Genomic DNA, 22,765 nt, shown 5'->3' with positions numbered 1-22,765 from the left:
ATCCAGTAAATGTGCCACACATTTTCCTGAATCAATACTTAACAAGATATCATTCGTAAATCTTAAAAGAGCCGTCTCGGGGCCTGGGTAGCTCAGCGAGTAAAGACGCTCACTACCACACCTGGAGGCGCGAGTTCAAATCCAGGGAGTGTTGAGTGACTCAAGCCAGGTCTCCTAAGCAACCAAATTGGCCCCGTTGCTAGGGAGGGTAGAGTCAAATAAGGTAACCTCCTTGTGGTCGCTATAATGTGGTTCTCGCTCTCAGTGGGGCACGTGGTGAGTTGTGCGTGGATGCCGCAGAGAATAGCGAGAAGCCTCCACACGTGCTGTGTCTCCGTGGTAACGCGCTCAACAAGCCACGTGATAAGATGTGCGGATTGACAGTCTCAGACATGGAGGCAACTGAGATTCGTCCTCCACCACCTGGATTGAGGCGAGTCACTACACCACCACAAGGACTTAGAGCGCATTGGGAATTGGGCATTCCAAATTGGGGAGAAAAAGGGGAGAAAAAAAAAAGAGCTGTCTCTGTACTATGTTTAGCCCTAAAACCAGACTGAAATGTATCAAAAATTTTATTTTCTGTCAAAAAAGAAACTAGCTGAAAGTAAACCTTCTCTAAGATTTTATTTATAAAAAGTAATTTTGAAATGGGCCTGAAACTCTTAAAATCCTGTGGATCCAAACTGCATGTTTAAAAACTGCTGGAACAACGCCATATGCTAGACTGCTATTTATAATAGATAAAATACTAGGATAAATAGTGTCCACAACCTCTTTAAAAAGTTGCGTTGGGAGAACATCGCAAGAAGTTGTCTTTTTCAACTGTAAAATAATGTCTTTTAAATGTACCAGAGACACTGGCTCAAAGCAACTAAAACAATGTGAAGTAGTTTTAAATTCAACTACAGCACTCCCTGATGGTGAGATGCTAGATCTTATGAGAGCAACTTTATCAGTAAAAAATCTTAAAAAACTTTCACACAAATCTGTAGAAGGATCTGAGAAGATAGTGATAACCAGATTAAGCACCTTATTCATAGTAGAAAACAAGATTCTCGGATTATTGCTATTTTGTGAAATAATTCCAGAGAAATATGAGGATCTGGCCACCTTAACAGCTTTTTGATAATTTAATAAACATTCTTTCAAAACATAATAGGATACCTGTTATCTTTCAGCCATTTATGCTCAGCTTTCCTACATTCCTTACTAAGATTCCGAGTAGTATTATTTATCCATGGTTGTGTGTTAATTTGGTGACTCCTCGGTTTGAAGAGAGCCACTGAATCAAGAATCTCAGAGCAAACATGGATAAATTAACTAACTAATTCCTCAGGTCCTGTAGAGGGTGAGGTAGGGGACTCAACAGAAGATGTTAAAATAGATGTACTAAAAGCAGTTGAGAACTCACTGGCCGTGGAAGCAGTGATAACCCGTGATAAAAAAAAGCAGGTGGCTGATAATGTAATAACATTACCTAGAGAAGTAATATTAAAACTAATAGATTTATGGTCCGTATCCTCATAACATATATTATCAACAGCAATACCTAAGGACGAGAGTATGGCCATGTTCATGTGTGGGTCCAGAAACACAATGAAACAAATGAAAAGAATCTACCAGAGTTCAAAACTCTTTGGTCAAGGGTTTCAAAGGGCAACAGACATGAATGTTAAAATCACACAAACATTCTAAATCATAAACGTCTCAAAGACATCTGCTGAATGTCTTATTGACATCCAAGACATACTTATTGACATACATCTTAACGTATTGCAGATGAGCAAACAACTTAAAAAAATACATCTTCCAGATGTAAACGCACACATCAAATAGATGTCTGGGTGATGTACGTGTGCTATCAGGGATCTTGCCATTAGCTAATATCCCAGATAGCACACGAACATCTCTGCGATGTCTGTTTTAGATGTTTTCATCTGAAAAGCATCACAGCCTAATTAACATCTGTTCAACATCTTAAAAATTTACACTGGATGTTATGTAAACCTTTATCGTGATTAAAATAACACCTAATTACACTATAAAACTCAATATTGGATTTTTTTAGTACATACAATCCCATAGCACATCTCCAAGATGTCTCAGATCTTTTCATCTGGAAAGCATCACATTCTAATTAACATCTGCTAAACATCTTAAAAAGATCAGATTTACAAACATTCGATATCAGAAACGTCTCAAAGACATCTGATGAATGTCTTATTGACATCCGAGAGGAAACGTCTTATAAACTTGAATTGCAAATGAGCAAACAACCTAAAAAATACGTCTTCTAGATGTAAACACACACATAAAAAAGACTTCTTGGTGATGTACATGTGCTATTGTTAATGTCAGTGTTCCACATAAAATGTCTGAAATTTGGTTTTCAGTTTGTTGAGGATGACAAGACAGAGCCACATGTTTCAAATGTCTTAATCGGGAATATGGACCATGTGAGAAAATCATTGTGCCTTGATTATTATTGAAACTTCTGGACTATCGAAAGTAATCAAAATTTTGCATTTTCATAGATCAAGGTGTTTTATAATATGAGGAAGGGGATGTAAAATAAAATATGCTACAGATTTTTTCTATTCATTTAATGTTCAATATTTTCAAAAACAAGCTACGAAATAAATCTAAATCTTGACCTTGATATTAACAAACAGTGCAATTAGCAGACATGCTAGTCTTTAAATTCACTTATCAAACAACTACACCAAGTGAAATATCTTTAGTGACTGATCTAGGGGGCACAGTTCAGTGGATACTGGATAGTAAGTCCTCGTATGAGCTGCAAACTCGCTAGCATGTACGCTAACTTGACTAGCAAAACTGAGCTAGAATAAACAAAACGTGAAAATGGAATGCTTTGTTTTCAAGACAATATGTGTCTTCCCAAAGCTGTATGTCACTAATCACATGTTAAACCTAATAAAAATATTATAAAGGTACAGGCACGTCATTGGTTGATGCTAAGGGTGTCACTCATTTGCATTTTAGCTAAAGCTTTATCTCAAGATCTAGACAGTATGCTTTATTTTACATTTGGCACCCCATATTATTACGTGTTCTCTCTCTCTCTTTCTCTCTCAGTGTGTGTGTAGGTTAGTCTACTTCTTTCAAATTTGCATAACAAAACTCATCAGATGTCAGTTTGTGTGAGCTGATAGTCCCAAACCTGGGTGGCTGATTTTCTAACAGTTAGCATTAAACACCCACAGCTGGAAACTATGAGTTTAAATCATTCAGTTGCTCCTTTTCTTGGTTCTAGGGGTTAGTTCATGGAAATATCTCATTAAACGTGCTTCTGCCAGTGAAAATCCACTTTGTTCTAGCTGTTAAGTGTATTTGATTCGCACTTGCTGCAAGCGGATGTTCAAATTGTTATCATATTGCATTTAGGTGCTGTCATGCATCAAGACACCTACAATGCCCTGCCCTAGTTGCACACTGTGTGACTCTTTGTGCAATTATTTCCACTTCCTGGCTGCTTACGAAGTGGAAGATGGTTAGGTGGGTGTATAAAAATCTGTTTTTGGATACAAAGTCAGCTGTCTTGGTTCAAGGGGTCTATCATATGACATTATCTTTAAACCAGCAGACATCAAAAGTAGGAACTTTAGTGCCCTTGCTGTAGTCAATTGCTAAAACAGCAACATGTCTTTGGTTACAAATACAGTCGTTATACAGAATGTATTAGACTTTTCTATAGGTCACCCTGTTTTAACTGTTTGTTACATTGTACATGTAAGGGCTCTCTAGACACTGTTACTTTCCATCAAACAATTTCACTCCTTATAGTTTAAATTCAGTTTTGAATTCAATTGCCTTGTGACTAATGATCAGTGCTGGGTAGTAACGGATTACATGAAATCTAGATTTGATTAAATTACATTTTAAAATACACCAAATTATAGTTCAGTTACTTTTTTTTTGGATAACATGATTACATATTCATCAGGCAACTGTAGTAAATTCATAATTTACTGATCCATCTAATTCTTTTTCTTTTTTAATATATATATATATATTTATACTAAATCAGTTTATGCTCATTAAATCTTCGAGGGGAGGTTGTGGATTTGCAAACACAGACCTGATATGAGCCATCAGCCAAGTGGCTATAATTAGCTACACTGAAGATGGAGTGATAATCTACACATAAATGCATGTGATAAGATGCGCGGATTGACGGTCTCAGACACGGAGGCAATTGAGATACATCCTCCGCCACCCAGATTGAGGCGAGTTGCTACGCCACCACGAGGACTTAGAGCCCATTGGGAACTCCAAATTGGGAAGAAAAGGGGAGAAAATCAACACACAAAAAAAAAAAAAAAAAGAAAAAAGAAAAATCACACTAGGAAGGCGTTTTCCTCCACTGAAAACTGAGACTTTCGAAAACGCTCTTTATAACCACATATGTTAGGAAAACGGTGAGGTTAGTAAAATGAAGACTTAGTTTTCAAACATAATTGAATTAGTGAGGACATGGTGTTTGGACATTTTTAGGCTGACTTTGACCAAAGACCCTTTCAAGGCAAGTCAGTCCACTCAGAGGCCATCTTGGCAAGGCTCCCAGGCAGCTATTTTCTATGTATACAAGGGCATGAAAGTATGGCTCATATCTCCTTGAATGGGGAAAGACAAATATCTCCAAAACAGTTGTCTGAGATTATGATCAAATAATATATTTCAAATCAGCAGTAAAATTTGACAATAATCATATCATAAATTGTGCTTCTTTACCTCAGATCACTCTATAAAAAATAAATTTAAAAATAAATTTAAAAAAAGGCTATTTTTCAGGCTTGTCCATCTAATGCGCATGTGCGTTACTGAGTTGACTGGATTTTTGGTGAAGGAAAACGCTGTTGTAGTGTGAATGTATGAGAGGTGTAACCATAGCTAAATCATATTAGTGTGGACCAGGGGTGTAAAGTAATTGAGTAAAATTTTTTTGGGGATTTCTACTTTACTCGAGTGCAATACAAATGGAATACTTTTACTTAATTACATTTCCAAAAGAAAAATAAAATACTAAGAATACTAAGAAAAATAGTACTTTTTACTCCTTACAATTTTATTTAAACTTGAAAAGTACTCATTACATTTTTGCAGATAATTTTCTTTCGTCTTACTGGACGGAAGCTGCCTTTTCACTGCATCCAACAAATGACAGATGACAGACCAGAAGTCAGTAATTTCAAATGGAGTGTCGCACGGCGGCTGTATTATTTGTGCGACTAGACCGTATGTGACTGTACATATCTGAGTAAATATTAATCATGAATTTTATTGAATTCATCCATCTGCTCAACAGCAAGGTTTGGGAACAAACCTCAGAAAACAATTCACAAAAGCAACAACATTACTAACTTTCTTAAAAGCTTCATTTTAATATTTTTATCTTTCTCTATGTCTCAAGGGGCTGGGTGTTCTGACATCGCAATTCGTGAGTGGCTTCTGCCATGCAGTGAACATTGCGTGACTGTTGCAACATTTTTGCAAAATACATTTATGTGGTTCATTACACATCTCAAGACAGTTGCAAAGTGAATTTGTCCACTGTGCTAAAAGTGTTTTTTAAGGTTAAAGTTCTATCAAGATTTTAAATCAACAAAACTGACCTTCCTACCCTAAACCTTGAACCTAAACCTAACCAATAGTATAATAAAAAGCAAATCTGAGATGAAAAAGAAAACTGCATCATTCTATGGTGCCTCTATGACACTTTCGGCTCACGTGTCGACACGTGCTCTTCAGGATTCATACCCTTGTCCTTTGTATTACAAGTGCAACACTCTATCAGTTGAGCTACGACGCAATTGGCTCACACTTAAACAAACTTGGAAATGTAGTTGGTTATAAAATGCAAACATTAAAATGCATCATGCTCTATAGTAAAAGTGTTTATATGTCGTAAGTGTTTATGAACTGATAATCTGCCATTTTACTCTTGATTTGAGTGAAAGGGGATAAAAGTCATTGTTGTTTAAGCGCCTCTAGTGTTCATTCCACCTGGAAATTGCAGTGTTATGTACAACAGGCCACATAAAAATCATTTTGCAAACATATATTTATTGTAACATGATTCTATGACCAGGTTGCAAATGCCACTGGGGATGAAATATGACAGTCGTCAGAGACAGTAAAAAGGTGTCTTAACTAACCAATGGAATTTAACAGCATCCTCTCTCAAACAATCTCTTCTTGATTTCATTCTAGCTAGGAAAAAAGTTACTTTTTAAATACTTAAGTACAATTTAATGTGAATACTTTTTAATTTCACTCAAGTACACTTTTAGCTGGATACTTGGACTTTTAATTGAGTATATTTTTCACACTTTCACTTAAGTATAATTTCTGAATACTTTTTACACACCTAGTGTGGATGTGGCCTTTGAATATTTGCTGTTGTCACTTAGACTTTTTTCCGCAGACAAGGACTATGGTGGGGAAAATGACTTAGAATGTCAGATGCTTGCTAAAAATGGTAATTCACACTAGACCCCAACACACGACAACATACACCAACAGATACGGATGTTGGATTTTGATGGATCAGTGTAAAAATGACAATTCTTTCCCAACATTCTAAATCAAACAGCCAACTTTAGAATGCTTGAAATGCTGGAGTTTGTTGGGGCAGCATAAACCAGTCTTTAGAGGTTGGAAAGTACATGTTATGGCAGTATTTTTATTGTTCACCATTGTTCATTGTTTTAATTTAACCCTTAAATGCATGGGTGTTTTGTCAAACATTATTACACACTTAGGTCTTTAGAGACCAGCAACACATCTATCACAAATGGATCTACAAAATGCTAAAATAGTGTCAAATTTTCAAGACAATTAGAAAAAACAGAATAAAATATATTCTGATGTATTTTGATGTTTTACTTTTTCATATATCAATGAGATGATTTTTTATTCTAAAAGATGCAAAACTTACATCATTTCAGTAGTACACCCAAATTACAATAGCCAAATCATACTGTTCATGAGGTACACTTGCTATAGTTAACTTCCACTTTTCACCAACACAACAGTGCCACCATGAGTAAGAAATAGCATGCATAATAGGTATGTGTACATGCATATGGAACACTGATAATTCACCATTGTCACACAGAACATTAATGTGATATAGTACCCATTTGTATGACTATGATACTTATTTGTCTTGTAATAAAGAAATATATATCCTATGTTAGTGAACGTATATAGATATGAAATAATCATAAAAATATTATTTATGAAAGTGAAAGGAAAAAAAACACTATTACATATCTAGGGCCTTTAATGACCCTATACACTTTTGGTAATTAAGCTATAAAAAATTACGTTATGACTTTTTTATTTTATGCAATTGTGCCATTTTTTTGTTACACTATTCAGAAGAGAAAGATTGATGAATACTAAAGGGGCGTGGGCATAACCCCAAAAAATAGACGAGGAACAGAAGGTGGAATGAGGTCCCGGGTCACTAAGCATTAAAGGGTTAAACAGCATTACAATAAAAAATGGCCCCAACTCACACACACACACACACACACACAAAAAGCATGAGTATGTAGAATATGTATTAAATTATCTTACACGTAATTCATTAGAATTATTATTTAATTATTTACCACAGACTGATGATATGTTTATATATTGGGGCTGAACAATGTAGCTAACTTTTTATATATTTATTGCAGATTTGATCTTACCAATTTTATTTATCATTTTGCCAATTGTTTGTCTTTGCTACGATGAACTTTTTGGGACACAACAGCACCTTCCAGTGGTGATCTAGGATATAAATCACTATCCTTAAAAAAAACATAACCTGTCTAGTTTACATTGTTTTGTACTGTAAAATACACTGTTAATAATGGGAGAAACTCTGAAAAGGTTGTTACACAGTGCTTTAATGTAAAATAACCACAAAATAATACAATCCATCAGTCCAATTATTAAAAAAAACATGTACACATACACCGATCAGCCACAACATTAAAACCACCTGCCTAATATTGTGTAGGTCCCCTTCGTGCCACCAAAACAGCACCAACTATTCTTCTCACCACAATTGTACAGAGCAGTTATCTGAGTTATTGTAGACTTTGTCAGTTTGATCCAGTCTGGCCATTCTCTGTTGACCTCTCTCATCAACAAGGCATTTCTGTCCACAGAACTGCTGGTCACTGGATGTTTTTTGTTTTTAGCACCATTTGTGGTAAATTCTAGAGACTGTTGTGTGTGAAAATCCCAGGAGATCAGCAGTTACAGAAATACTCAAACCAGCCCATCTGGCACCAATAATCATCTATGTGATTATCTAATCAGCCAATCGTGTGACAGCAGTGCAGTACATAAAATCATGCAGATACGGGTAAGGAGCTTCAGTTAATGTTCACATCAACCATCAGAATGGGGAAAAAAGTGTGAACTCAGTGATTTGGACCATGGCATGTTTGTTGATGCAAGACGGGCTGGTTTGAGTATTTCTGTAACTGCTGATCTCCTGGGATTTTCACACATAACAGTCTCTAGAATTTACTCAGAATGATGACAAAAACAAAAAACATCCAATGAGGGGCAGTTCTGTGGATGGAAATGCCTTGTTGATGAGAGAGGTCAACAGAGAATGGCCAGACTGGTTCAAACTGACAAATTCTACGGTAACTCATAACCACACTGTACAATTGTGGTGAGAAGAATATCATCTCAGAATGCTATTCTGAGATGCGGGTTGGCACGAGAGGGGCCTACACAATATTAGGCAGGTGGTTTTAATGTTGTGACTGATCGTGTATGCTCTTTTTTCACAGCATGACACAGCTCCTCCCGATCTGCCATTGAATAGATGTATTAAATTCTTGTCTTCTAAAAAGGTCAAAAGGTGCTTTAACCTTATTTTTTCCATTCTGCAGAAGGGGTACGAGGTTTACTTCCGACTCAACTCACAAAAGAATAAATGCATTATGCATCCCTATTTACAACAATTACCTTAAAACAACCTAATTATAATGAGTTTAATTTAAACTGAATGAATGCTGCTATTTTGATGACATTCTATGATCAAGGGCCCAAAAATGGGTTTGCCAACTAGAGGCTTTACCACACTTGCTAAAAGAGGAGTATTTAACAGCATGTGTGGGAAAAAAAAAAAAAAAAAAAAGCTTTGTGGTCCTGAAAAAGAACAATAAAAGTTCTTGCATTTTTCAGTGACATGGGACCCTGGCGTTCAGGGATACCAATTCAGAAAAGAAGATGGTAAGCAAACAGGTAAAAGAGAAATCGGTCAATGGCCTTTTTTGGAAGAACCAAACCCAGAGAATCCCATAACAGCAGCCATTTCATCATCGTCTTCAAAGTTGAGCTCTTCTTCTGCCTTTCTTTTCTTTTCCTTTTGCTTCTCCTTTCTGTAGGCTTTTGCTTTCTCCTCCTATACAACAGTACAAATCAGGACAACAGGCAATAAATAAAACTCTATAATTATTTTAAGAAAAACTGTCGGTTTTGATATGCTCTTTAAAGGAGACAATGTGAAAAATTTCTCAGTGGTCACAATCTTTCACATGTGGATTTTTTTGTCAGGAAAGTTATCACCTCTATGAAAAGTGCATTAGACATTAGACTATAAATGATGATTAATAAACAGGATTTAGTTTGATTTGTGATTTAGCATAAATTGGCTTTCAAGACCTGTCAGTAAATGTGCAAATCCAACACTGACCTCCTCTCGCAACTCCTTCATTCGTTCCTCAAAATCATACTCCTTCTGCTTTTCTTCCAATTTTTTCTTGTTTATTTCAAAACGTTTTTTAACTTGGTCCAATGAAGAACGTTCTACTCGCATGGACATTCCCAGGTTTCTCTGATCTGTGTTAGGGGAAAAAGGAAAAATATACTCATATTTAGTCCTAAAATACTCTAAGGATAAGAATAAAGACTGTGTTACTTACGTTTTTTGCCATTGATATGATCCAAAAAGTTTATGGAATCTTTTACAACACAATCACAGACATTGCAGTAGTATCTGAATGAAAAGAAATAAAGAGCCAAATTAGGAAGACTGACACAAATATTAGAGTAACACATAGCAAAACACCGTCAAACATAAGCAGTAAGTGAAACAACCTTCTAGGTAATAGTAACATACATAATGTCAACATTTATAAAGCAAACACAACAGAGAATGCTTGTTGATAAGTAGATACCCACCCCCCCATCTCAGCCTGTGGTGTGGTCTTTGTAATGACAATAGTTTTCCCCAGTTTTGACTCCAGATCCACTTTATAATCTCTGTGGCGGAGATTCTCCCGTTTGACGGGGGGCACAGGCTTGCCTGGAGAACAGGACAGAGGAATACATGGATTACATGGGAAATTGTAATTTATTACGCCATTTATTTGGACAAAGTAAAGATGTTTTAATCAAAATTATTTATTGCAATTCATCAGTCTGAGGTGAAAACAAACCCATTTCTTTGACCTCATACTTAGCAATCTTTGATCAAATATATCACTTCATTAATATGGTCTTTTACTAAATTAAATGCACCCAAAAACTTAAGAAAACAGTTAAAGATTACAACAATGCTTTTGCATACCATCTTTTTTCTCTCTCTCCTCCGTAAGGCGTTTCTCGGCCAGCTGTTCATATTCATCTTTGTCCCATTTTCGCCGAAAATCATTCTTAGACTACAAAAGCAAGTAGATAATATTAGAAATGTCTTTTTTTTTTTTTTTTTTGCCATTTTGTACACTATTGCAGTTATGACTATTGCCATGTTGCACATTATTTCCTCCTTACCCTCATTGTAAATAATATACTCATCACTCACACTTGCACATTTATTTACTTGCATCACTGCTTGACCCTGCCTTCTACCTTCATTTTATTATTCTGTACTCTGTATATACCATATATTATTATACTATCATTTACTATCATATATATATATATATATATATATATATATATATATATATATATATATATATATATATATATATATATATACACACACACAAACTGCCGTTCAAAAGTTTGGGGTCACTTACTCATTCTTTATTATAATTTTTTTTCACATTTTAGAATAATAGTAAAGTCATCAAAACTATGGAATAACATAAATGGAACTATGGGAATTATGTTGTGACTAAACAAAATCCAAAATAAATCAAAACTGTGTTATATTTTAACATCTTCATAGTAGTCACCCTTTGCCTAGAATTTGCAGACATGTACTCTTGACATTTTCTCAACCAACTTCTTGAGGTATCACCCTGGGATGCTTTTTAAACAGTATTGAAGGAGTTCCCATCTATGTTGGGCACTTAGTGGCTACTTTTCTTTATTATTTGGTCCAAGTCATCAATTTAAAAAAAAAAAAAAAAAAAAAAAGTTTATTAAATTTTAGTTTTATAATGAAATAAATTAATATGGTGGCACAATTATATTTTTGTCTACAAAACTAATTTCAAACATTTAAGCATACGGCTTCAGATCAAAAGATTTTTAAGATCATGAGAAACATTTCAGTCAAGTGTTTCAAAACTTTTGACCGGTGTGTGAGTGTGCGTGTGTGTATACATACACACACACACAGTATACTGTATATAAAAGGGCTGTGAATTCATAATAAATACCGGACGTGGGATACAGCATTCGTAGAACACATCAACAGCGGCCACCTAAACCTTGAGTTCAAGATTACCCCGAAGTCACAAATAACCCCTCCCAATTTACTCATGGCGTTTTCGCAATAACAGCCAGCCCACATCCCAGCACGGCAGCTCTGGTAAAAAAATGAACAGTACCAAAACCCCCCTTAACTACAGAAATCATTATACTTCTATAGCTTCATGCCCATACTGCTAATACAAAACAGGTGTGTGTAGCCTACTATTCTTCCCCCCGGCGGAACCCGGGGAGCGATACTATAGGTGATTCCTCACCCCTCACCAATTTGTTTGGGATGAGCATTTTACATCGGCGTAACTGTCTAGCTCATGTTTAGACAGACCAACAATATTTGGATATTTATTTGACATTCTTCATCTTGGACAGTGTGTTTCAAATGCATAGACAACTTGTTATATTAAAATATATTATTATAATTAAATTCCACCATGAAAGTCTGCACATGACATCCCCGTTCAGTCGCGAGGATTTAATTTATAAATGATCTTTTCGTTTAGAAAAGATTACTTACAACAATATTAACATTACCAGATGTACCCCTAACACTTCAAAAGGACAGACATAATAATAATTTCCCCATGTTTCCCGTTTTCCTCAGTACATTCCTTCGCTTCCACCATGTAACACGAGCAAACAGCATAGATGGTTTAGAAAGACCAACAATTTCAAACAAAAAAATAACTCCAGTTGTTACACGACAACGAATGCCATATCAAACATATGTAACCTGATTGTGTCTTAAGGTTTGCAAACCCTTAAATAAATAATAATGTATTATTCAGCTATATAGCAACAGAGAAAGCAATAAAAGCATAAGATTACATGTTTACTGATAGTGGTACCTGGTGGTCAAGGTTGGTAGTGCATGCATTTTTTTGAAGAGAGAAAAAAAATAATAATAATTTGAAGAGAGAAAAAAAACATTTTTGAAGAGAGAAAAAAATTTAAGACTTACGCTCAGGAAGGAACTGAGACACTATTTTTTTTTTCCACCTTGCGGTTCAGAGCTTCCATACGATATATATCATAGTGATGATATAAAAGTTTCAATCAATAGAGATTTTGCTATATCATGTTTATCGCGATATGTAAATATCCATGTGTACAGTGTGGGCTTATCTAGCAGTGGGCAGGGCTTCACGTAAGCCTGAGAGAATTGAAGAAACATGGACACGGTTTTTCCGGCATTGAACATTTTTTTGTGGCCGCCCAATCAAATGTAATTACTTTCATCGCACGTTTGGCGCTTTAAAAGCTTTAAATATTCTTCTCATCTGACATGATGTTTTTTTGTGACTGTGGTGCGCGCTGTCTCTGGAGCTCCGAAGTGCTCGCGAGTCCAGCAGGCTTCCCGATATTTGTGCTTTAGAGACAGCAGAGCTCAGAACTGGATCACTCGCACTACTCAATCATTTTTGACCCAGGAAAACCCCAAATGGAGAAAGAAATCTCCACAGAATGGGACGACTCCCAAACAGGTCAAGAAAATGACTAGGAACTTGCTATTAAAACAGGTGCGACATCTTTGATTCACACAACGATAATCACTTGTAATACAAGCAAACTGTTTCACCACCTCAAAATGAAGCATGTGAAAGAATATTATGAAAGCCAAAAGATGAACTACCCATTAATTCGGTCATTTATTTATTTTGCAAGATGTGATATTTATTTTCTTCAAGAAGTGTTCATTTGTCGTTATTTGTTATGTTATGCTTTGAGAAGATATTAAGCTTCTTGAGCAAAGTTCATGATAATAATAATACTGGTAAACATTTTAAACGGAAATGTGGCATACTGTTATATTTAGCATTTTTGTTAAGGTTGATTTTTGACATGTTGATTTTTATTTATTTACTTTGACATTGTTTGTCTTATTCCAAATAAAGAGGAAGTAGTTTTAATTTATAAAGTATTTAATTCACTGACTGGAGTTCCAAAAATAGGCATTATAATAGAGTTATTTAATATATAAACCAATTTGTATTGATTTTCCAGACAACTTTTACTTTATCATGATTTATTTCATTATTGGGATATAAATTTACTCCTATCATGATATAAGATTTTGGTCATATCACCCACCTCTAGTGTCATCTAAAGCTTTAGAATTCATTCTGATGAGCTAATTTGCTACTCTAGAAACATTTGTTTTTGTAAGAGTTGAAATTTGTGCTAATAAACCAAGTTTGGACAAAATACAATGTCTTTTTTCAGTTGCTGAAGTATTGAAAAGTACACTTGGATTTCTTGCAAGTCACTTTCCACAAACAATGCTACATTTTGGTTTCAGAATGGCCAAAAGAAACAAATGAATCCATCTATTGTTCTTTTAAGAGATGAAGACTTTTCTATGTACTACTAACTTGAAAGAAAAAAGCAAACTGGATGTAACTGGAACAAAGAGAGCAGTGGATGGCCCAGATGCACAACAACAAGTACATCAAAGACTCTAGTTTGATAAAAACAGACCCCTCACAGCTCCTAAACTGGCAGCGTCAACCCAGTCTCATGAAAATTCGTAAATAATTTACGAGTTGGCTATTTCATATGGTCTCGCATGATGTTGTTCGCATAAACTCGTACACTTCATCATGTGTAAATTCCGCATGTCTAATGCGGAAGCGCGAGTTTCGCGCACGAAGTGTTAAGGACATACTTATTAATATTATGCCCTTACCCAAACCCCTTATCTAAACTTAACCAATCAGCAGAATGTGTAAACATGATAGGAAGCTGTTGTGTGTGACAGAAGCAAGTAACTGTCGCATATTAGACGGAAACGATGTCCAGCAACGTCATCGGCTCTAGTGAAAGTCGTAGGAATTCAAACGAATGCAGTCGCACGACATCATACGAATTAGCCAAATTTAGAAAAGTCGCATGAATCCTGATGATTTCGCCGTGAGAGTGTGTTGTAGTAAAGGCTAAATTCCTGCAACAGTGAAGAGAAAACGTTAGGATGTCTGGCATTTTGGGCAGACTTTCAAAAATAAAGCCACATCTGAAACTGGCAAATGAGAAGAAAAGGGTGGAATATGCTAAATAACCTTAAATTATAAGAAATGAGTATTTTGGATGGATGAGTCTAAGTTTGAACGGTATGATCATAAAGTCCATGAAAAGTGTCCTTCAAAACAATTTCACCTTTGGGATGTACTACAGAAAATGGGGCAGCAAAATACACCTGAATATCTCAATACACTGACTGCTAGAATGCCCAATGTGTCATTGCTGCAAGTGGATGAGGATTCTTGGATGAACAGAAAGTTTGAAGAATACAGCTTTTATTTATACAGAAAGTCATTTGTAACAGTATTAATGTATTTACTGGCATTCTTACATCATTTGCACTTTACCATTATTTTATTTTAAGCGTGTATATCTACATATTTCTTTGTGCACTTCTGGAAAGATGCTAACTGTTTTTCCAATGAGTTTGTACGTGTACTCTGCAACAGTGACAATAAAGTTTAATCTAATATAATACATGTAGGAATCTGATCATTCACAACTGTTGAAACTACATAACAGAGCCTTTAAATAAAATAGGACAAGTATAAAACGTCTGTGATCATGTTGACAGTTTAGCAAGTCTGCCGGCCAGCAAGATTCCAGAATGTCTCGTGTACAAATGTATTAAATACAACAAAACAAACCAGCTACCGTCACAAACGCCGTTAGCTATGCCGTTCCACCTACTACAGAAGTATTTCATATGTATGTTCTCCGCTTCCAAGACAATAAAGTAAGAGCAGACTTTTTTCGTCAATGGTGCTCAAAGAATGTGGACTAATTAAAAATACAACTATAAACAAAGAAAGAAATCAAAACCACTCTTAGCCAATTTCTTACCCCACTGCCCGACGCCATTTTGCTTCCGCGTGCCGTAAAATGTTTGTGGCTGTCGTACACGTGTCGTAGTTAATCCAAACTGCCGTCACTGACCTGAAAACAGTTGAAGCTGCACAGGACACCGTGCAAATCACATCGTTTGAGTCATAGATTAATTTCAGACATGTACATTTTATTTATATATATATATATATATATATATATATATATATATATATATATATATATATATATATATATATATATATTATTTTTTATTTTTACAAACTTCCAGGTTATAGTGTAGGCTAATATATTTCATTATTCGTAATAACTCCGATTCGCTCGATTTCACTTGCACTTTAGCCACTTTTAGTTAATAATAAATCAGTTGTTTCTGTTTAAATGAAAACTTCATCATTTTATTTTAGTTTATTTTTGATGATTGGTGGCCTTACCTGCCTCAATCGTACAGCCCCGCCCCGTTACACATGTGGCTGATAAAAAGCTTTGTGAATCGCAGCGCGACGCTTTGTGAGGCTGTAGCCAAAATCAGCATGTCAACACGGATAGAAAGACTTCTTCAAAGCCCTTTAAAATCGCGGTCTGTATTATTATTATTTTTTTCAAATAGGCCTAATTATATAAATACATAAAACTCTGTCAGTTTGGTTGTACATTGCTTCACTTTTAAGGAAACTTTATCTTGCATTTCTTTTTTGTAGAGGTCTGCCTCTTCACCTGTGGCCAACAGACATATCACAAGATTCAAAGCCTAAAACACACCCATGTAGCCCAGAACCATGGCTTCTTCCAGGCTGCAGTTCAGTGTATGATAGTCTTGTCAGGTAAAGTCAACATCTCTGCAAATTGGGGAACACAATAAAACTTTTCACGTTTTCTTCTCTTTTTTTTCAGATTGCAAACTCTGATAACTGTATTCTCTGAATTGCAGATTTCCATCTACCAGCTGCTCTAAAACCCCACAGCTGTCTTCACACAATGGAGAAAAAACATTTGCTGCTCCGAAGCCTCACAGGTATTTTATGAATATATATATATATATATATATATATATATATATATATTTTTTTTTTTTTTAAATGTTGTGGGGGTTGATGAATGCATTGCAGTATAAAAGTTTAGAACATTAAAACCTATTACACACTACCATTTATTTTATAGGGCTGAAATATTGAGTTACAAGCTCATATAGAAACTTCTATATTTAACTGTTCAGTCTATTCTCTGTTCAGGTCCTCCATTCTTGAGAGGTGCATCCTGAAGATGTCTACAGCTAGTGTTGCTGTTGGAACCGAGGACGTGGATGGAATCAAGAGGTCTGGTGTATGTCTTTCAGTGTAGATTTTGGAGATCTGTTATTCTGAGTTTGGTTATCTGGCTGATACTACCTGCACATCTTGTGAAATGCAACAATGACTTCTTGTTTCAGCTTGTGTAAGCAATCAAAGGAACTTGTATTTTTAGGTCACCATCAGGGCGACAGTGGTGCTCCCACACTGCTGACCCATCACAATTTGAGACTAATGAGGCGGTTTTGAAGCGCAGACAAAAACAGATTCAGTATGGGAAGAACACCTGTGGCTACCAAAACTATGTGCATGAGGTTCCAAAGTGAGAATTGGGGAAGAGTTTTTAATTTGTTGTCTCGCAGTGTTTGACAGTGTTTTCTTTTTGGATTATTGCATTAAATAGTTGCGTAGAGGGGGCCTGGGTAGCTCAGCGAGTAAATTTGCTGACTGCCACCCCTGGAGTTGCGAGTTCAAATCCAGGGCGTGCTGAGTGACTCCAGCCAGGTCTCCTAAGCAACCAAATTGGCCCGGTTGCTAGGGAGGGTAGAGTCACATGGGGTAATCTCCTCATGGTCACTATAATGTGGTTTGCTCTTGGTGGGGCACGTGGTGAGTTGTGCGTGGATGCCGCGGAGAATAGCGTGAAGCCTCCACACGTGCCATGTCTCCACGGTAACGCACTCAACAAGCCACGTGATGAGATGCGTGGATTGACGGTCTCAGACATGGAGGCAACTGAGATTCGTCCTCCGCCACCCGGATTGAGGCGAGTCACTATGCCACCACGAGGACTTGGAGTGCATTGGGAATTGGGCATTCCAAATCGGGGAGAAAAAAAATACAGATAAATAATAGATGCGTAGATGGCATTCTAGGTATTTTGACTGTCTTTTGACTGTTCAGGCGCCTGCGTATCCATGGGATTCACCCTTCCACTCCCAACAAATACCGCAAATATAGCCGTAGATCTTGGGATATGCAAGTCAGGCTCTGGCGCAGAGCACTTCACTCATGGGACCCACCATCTGCTTCCCAGAAAGAAAGTGAGGGACAAGACCCAGTTGATCAACTGTAAGTTTAAAAAAAATAAAAAATAAATACACACACACACACTGGCAGGCAAATGTTTGGAATAATGTACAGATTTTGCTCTTATGGAAAGAAATTGGTACTTTTATTCACCAAAGTGGCATTCAACTGATCACAATGTATAGTCAGGACATTAACAACGTGAAAAATTACTATTACAATTTGAATTTTTTTTCCAGAACTTCTTAAACTACTTTCAAAGAGTTCTCATTTAAAAAAAAAAATCCTCTGTGCAGCAATGACAGCTTTGCAGATCCTTGGCATTCTAGCTGGCAGTTTGTCCAGATACTCAGGTGACATTTCACCCCACACTTCCTGTAGCACTTGCCATAGATGTGGCTGTCTTGTCGGGCACTTCTCACGCACCTTACAGTCTAGCTGATCCCACAAAAGCTCAATGGGTTTAAGATCCAGAACACTCTTTTCCAGTTATCTGTTGTCCAATGTCTGTGTTTCTTTGTCCACTCTAACCTTTTCTTTTTGATTTTATGTTTCAAAAGTGGCTTTATCTTTGTAATTCTTCCCATAAGGCCTGCACCCCTGAGTCTTCTCTTTACTGTTGTACATGAAACTGGTGTTGAGCGGGTAGAATTCAATGAAGCTGTCAGCTGAGGACATGTGAGGTGTCTATTTCTCAAACTAGAGACTCTGATGTACTTATCCTCTTGTTTAGTTGTGCATCTGGCTTTCCACATCTCTTTCTGTCCTTGTTAGAGTCCTTTGTCTTTGAAGACTGTGGTGTACACCTTTGTATGAAATCTTCAGTTTTTTGGCAATTTCAAGCATTGTATAACCTTCATTCCTCAAAACAATGATTGACTGACGAGTTTCTAGAGAAAGCGGTTTCTTTTTTGCCATTTTTGACCTAATATTGACCTTAAGACATGCCAGTCTATTGCATACTTTGGCAACTCAAACACAAGAACAAAGTTAAGCTTCATTTAACGAACCAAAGAGTGTTCAATGTGTTTGATATAATGGCAAGTGATTTTCTAGTACCAAATTAGCAATTTAGTATGATTACTCAAGGATAAGGTGTTGGAGTGATGGCTGCTGGAAATGGGGCCTGTCTAGATTTGATCAAAAATTACTTTTTTTCAAATAGTGATGGTGCTGTTTTTTACATCAGTAATGTCCTGACTATACTTTGTGATCAGTTGAATGCCACTTTGGTGAATTAAAGTACCAATTTCCTTCTGAAACAGCAAAATCTGTACATTATTCCAAAAATTTTGGCCACCTGTGTGTGTGTATGTGTGTGTGTGTGTATATATATATATATATATATCTCAGCAAAAAAGGAAATGTTCTCACTTTCAACTGCTTTTATTTTCAACAAATTTAACATGTGTAAATATTTGTATGAACATAAAAAGATTCAACAAAGACATAAACTGAACAAGTTTTACAGGCATGTGACTAACAGAAATGGAATAGTGTGTCCCTGAACAAAAGTAACAGTCATTAAGTACTGCAGTGCATCTTCTCCTCATGGACTGCACCAGATTTGCCAGTTCTTGCTGCGAGATGTTACCCCACTCTTCCACCAAGGCACTTGCGAGTTCCCGGACATTTCTGGGGGGGATGGCCCTAGCCCTCACCCTCCGATCCAACAGGTCCCAGACGAGCTCAATGGGATGGAGATCCGGACTCTTCACTGGCCATGGCAGAACACTGACATTCCTGTGTTGCAGGAAATCACGTACAGAACGAGCAGTATGGCTGGTGGCATTGTCATGCTGGAGGGTCATATCAGGATGAGCCTGCAGGAAGGGTACCACATGAGGGAGAAGGATGTCTTCCCTGTAACGCACAGCGTTGAGATTGCCTGCAATGACAACAAGCTCAGTCCGATGATGCTGTGACACACCGCCCCAGACCATGACGGACCCTCCACCTCCAAATCGATCCCGCTCCAGAGTACAGGCCTCGGTGTAATGCTCATTCCTTCGATGATAAACGCGAGTCCGACCATCACCCCTGGTGAGACAAAACCACGATTCGTCAGTGAAGAGCACTTTTTGCCAGTCTTGTCTGGTCCAGCGAAGGTGGGTTTGTGCCCATAGGCGATGTTGTTGCCGGTGATGTCTGGTAAGGACCTGCCTTACAACAGGCCTACAAGCCCTCAGTCCAGCCTCTCTCAGCCTGTTGCGGACAGTCTGAGCACTGATGGAGGGATTGTGCGTTCCTGTTGTAACTCGGGCAGTTGTTGTTGCCATCCTGTACCTGTCCCGCAGGTGTGATATTCGGATGTACCGATCCTGTGCAGGTGTTGTTACACTTGTTCTGCCACTGCGAGGACGATCAGCTGTCCTTCCTGTCTCTCTGTAGTGCTGTCTTCGGCGTCTCACAGTACGGACATTGCAATTTATTGCCCTGGCCACATCTGCAGTCCTCATGACTCCATGCAGGATGCCTTAGGCACATTCACACGGATGAGCAGGGGCCCTGGGCATCTTTCTTTTGGTGTTTTACAGAATCAGTAGAAAAGTCTCTTTAGTGTCCTAAGTTTTTATAACTGTGACCTTAATTTCCTACCGTCTGTAAGCTGTTAGTGTCTTAACAACCATTCCACAGGTGCATGTTCATTAATTGTTTATGGTTCATTGAACAAGCATGGAAAACATCGTTTAAACCCTTTACAATTAATATCTATAAAGTTATTTGGATTTTTACAAAATTATCTTTAAAATACAGTGTCCTGAAAAAGGGACGTTTCTTTTTTTGCTGAGTGTGTATGTGTATATATATATATATATATATATATATATATATATATATATATATATATATTGAGGAAGTTTTTAACTGGCAAATTTAATCTCTCTTAGGCAGGACCTGCTTGAGAAGATGAATATGGAGTTGTGCGAATTTGGAGAAAAGGAGGTAACAAAGTGGGAAATGGGACCAGACTCCAGTGCTTCCATAATTTCTCAACCTACTGACTTCTCAACTGATGGTCTTTGGCTGTCCTCTAATGCCTCTCAAGTCAGTAGACCTATATTATGACTCACTGTCCTTCTCTTGTGAAGGTAAATGGTAGTTTCGGAGATAACTGGGCTAATTCCTCCTAGGTTGGGGTCTCATGCCACCAGAACCAACCCTCTCAGCTTGGATTGGGCTATACCTTCAGAAGTCATCTTACCGCTCAGGAGAACATTCTAGGATGGTTGCGATTTCTCTTTGAGACTGACCACAACTTGAACCAGGCAACTTTGCTGCATGAAGAGCCTTTCTGGAGATTTAAATAGTGATATTTTTTTTATTTATTTTTTTCCAGTGGTGTTTGATGTTCTAAGAAAAATTACACTTGAATCACTTTCTCTTAGTTCTGTATGTTGTACACATATGTATTTTGGTGTCAAGGTGTCCTCTCCAGATTAATGTTTACTATTGCTATGATTTCACGTACCAGTTATCACTACTTTGTTATTAACTTTCTAATTTTTCACTTGTTAAATTTTAATTTCCCCCTCCCCAAAAGCAGTAAAGCACATATCCTGATTTGTTACATGTTCTTAACACTATCTTTTTCTCCTGTTTGTCACATCACTGTTTTTCTAAAAACAGACTAAGTTTAGACATTTTATATTTTATTTTTGTGTGTGTGGATCTCTAATATGAGTGGAAAGCAAAACTAATAAAGATGTGGACTGGCTGTAGTTGACTTGGCATATTTGTGATGATTGGAATTTTATTTGAATATGGTAGTTGCCCTACAATTTGAAGAATTTGAAATACTTGATTTCTGTCCACTGGGGAATACATATATTTGCATGATATTATGCAGTATAGAGAATTGTAATGCAGGCATAAAGGAATATTCGGTGTTCAATGCAAGTTAAGATGAACCGATAGCATTTGTGGCATAATGTTGATTACCACAAAACATTATTTAGACTCATTTCTCCTTTTCTTCAAAAAGCAAAAAATCGAGGTAACGGTGAGGCATGTACAATGGAAGTGAATGGGGCCAATTAATGGAGACTTTTAAGGCTGAAATGTGAAGCTTATTTTATAAAAGCACTTACATTAATTCTTCTTTTAAAACTCATGTATTATTTGAGCTGTAAAGCTTTTTAAATTTTCATTTTTACAGTCATTTTAGGGTTTGTTGACATTACATCGTCATGGCAATGAAGTTGGATATAACTTTATGTAGAAAAGGTTAGTAAACTATCACACCAAAATCATACTAACACACTTATTGTTTATGTCTTGTGGCTATACTTTTGAAACAGTAATTTAATGTTTACTGACTGGCCCCATTCACTTCCATTGTAAGTGCCTAATTGTAACCGAGATTTGTGCTTTTTTTTTTTTTTTTTTTTTAAATAAGTCAAAATTATTTTTGTGGAATTCAAAATAGTCAAAAATGGTGTTGATTGAGCTTATCTTGTATTAAACATGGAATATTCCTTTAACTGCACATTGCCTTTAGGCTTGTACATTATTACAAAAATTAACGGCCACAATTTTTCATCTTGAAATAGTGGTTTGGAAATATGCTTTCATCCATACAAACTTAAAAGTGCACTCAGTAAGTTTTTGTTCATGTCGTTTTGTACTTACACTGACACCTAGCAGCGTGGATGCAGCATCATTCAAACGCAATAGTTTTCAGTTACCAATGCCATAGAATAAATTCACTATTCACAGTGAGCCATGATTAAATTAATCCACAAGTGAAAATTATTAATAACAGTCCTGATAGCACACGTACATCACCCAGATGTCTATTTGATGTGTGTATTTACATCTGGAAGATGTTGGTTTTTTCTGTTGTTTGCTCATCTATAAGACGGATGTCAATAAGA

General features: G+C 36.7%; 2 protein-coding genes across 3 annotated transcripts; one reads left to right on the top strand and one right to left on the bottom strand.

The window, feature by feature from the left end:
* Window positions 1-9,162: 9,162 nt before the first annotated feature.
* Window positions 9,163-15,630, bottom strand: LOC127429054 (zinc finger matrin-type protein 2). Its single transcript, XM_051677806.1, has 6 exons — window positions 15,568-15,630; window positions 10,616-10,706; window positions 10,228-10,351; window positions 9,969-10,042; window positions 9,740-9,885; window positions 9,163-9,448 (listed from the first exon to the last, which is right to left on the bottom strand). Exons 1-6 carry the CDS (start codon window positions 15,583-15,585, stop codon window positions 9,305-9,307), a joined length of 597 nt encoding a protein of 198 aa, XP_051533766.1. The 5' UTR covers window positions 15,586-15,630; the 3' UTR covers window positions 9,163-9,304.
* A 307-nt stretch (window positions 15,631-15,937) lies between these two features.
* Window positions 15,938-21,602, top strand: LOC127429053 (oocyte-specific histone RNA stem-loop-binding protein 2-like). 2 transcript variants are annotated; one of them, XM_051677803.1, is made up of 8 exons: window positions 15,938-16,150; window positions 16,272-16,394; window positions 16,502-16,585; window positions 16,803-16,886; window positions 17,035-17,181; window positions 17,763-17,930; window positions 20,780-20,936; window positions 21,023-21,602. In XM_051677803.1, the coding sequence occupies exons 1-8, from the start codon at window positions 16,038-16,040 to the stop codon at window positions 21,197-21,199; spliced, it is 1,053 nt and encodes a 350-aa protein (XP_051533763.1). In that variant the 5' UTR covers window positions 15,938-16,037; the 3' UTR covers window positions 21,200-21,602. The 2 variants fall into 2 exon arrangements, with proteins under 2 accessions (XP_051533763.1, XP_051533764.1); XM_051677804.1 differs by lacking the exon at window positions 17,035-17,181.
* Window positions 21,603-22,765: the final 1,163 nt, after the last annotated feature.

This window comes from Myxocyprinus asiaticus, chromosome 38 (assembly GCF_019703515.2).
Source record: "Myxocyprinus asiaticus isolate MX2 ecotype Aquarium Trade chromosome 38, UBuf_Myxa_2, whole genome shotgun sequence".
Lineage (NCBI taxonomy): Eukaryota > Metazoa > Chordata > Actinopteri > Cypriniformes > Catostomidae > Myxocyprinus > Myxocyprinus asiaticus.
The sequence above is the reverse complement of the archived record's forward strand: the minus strand, read 5'-3'. Positions and strand labels throughout refer to the sequence as shown.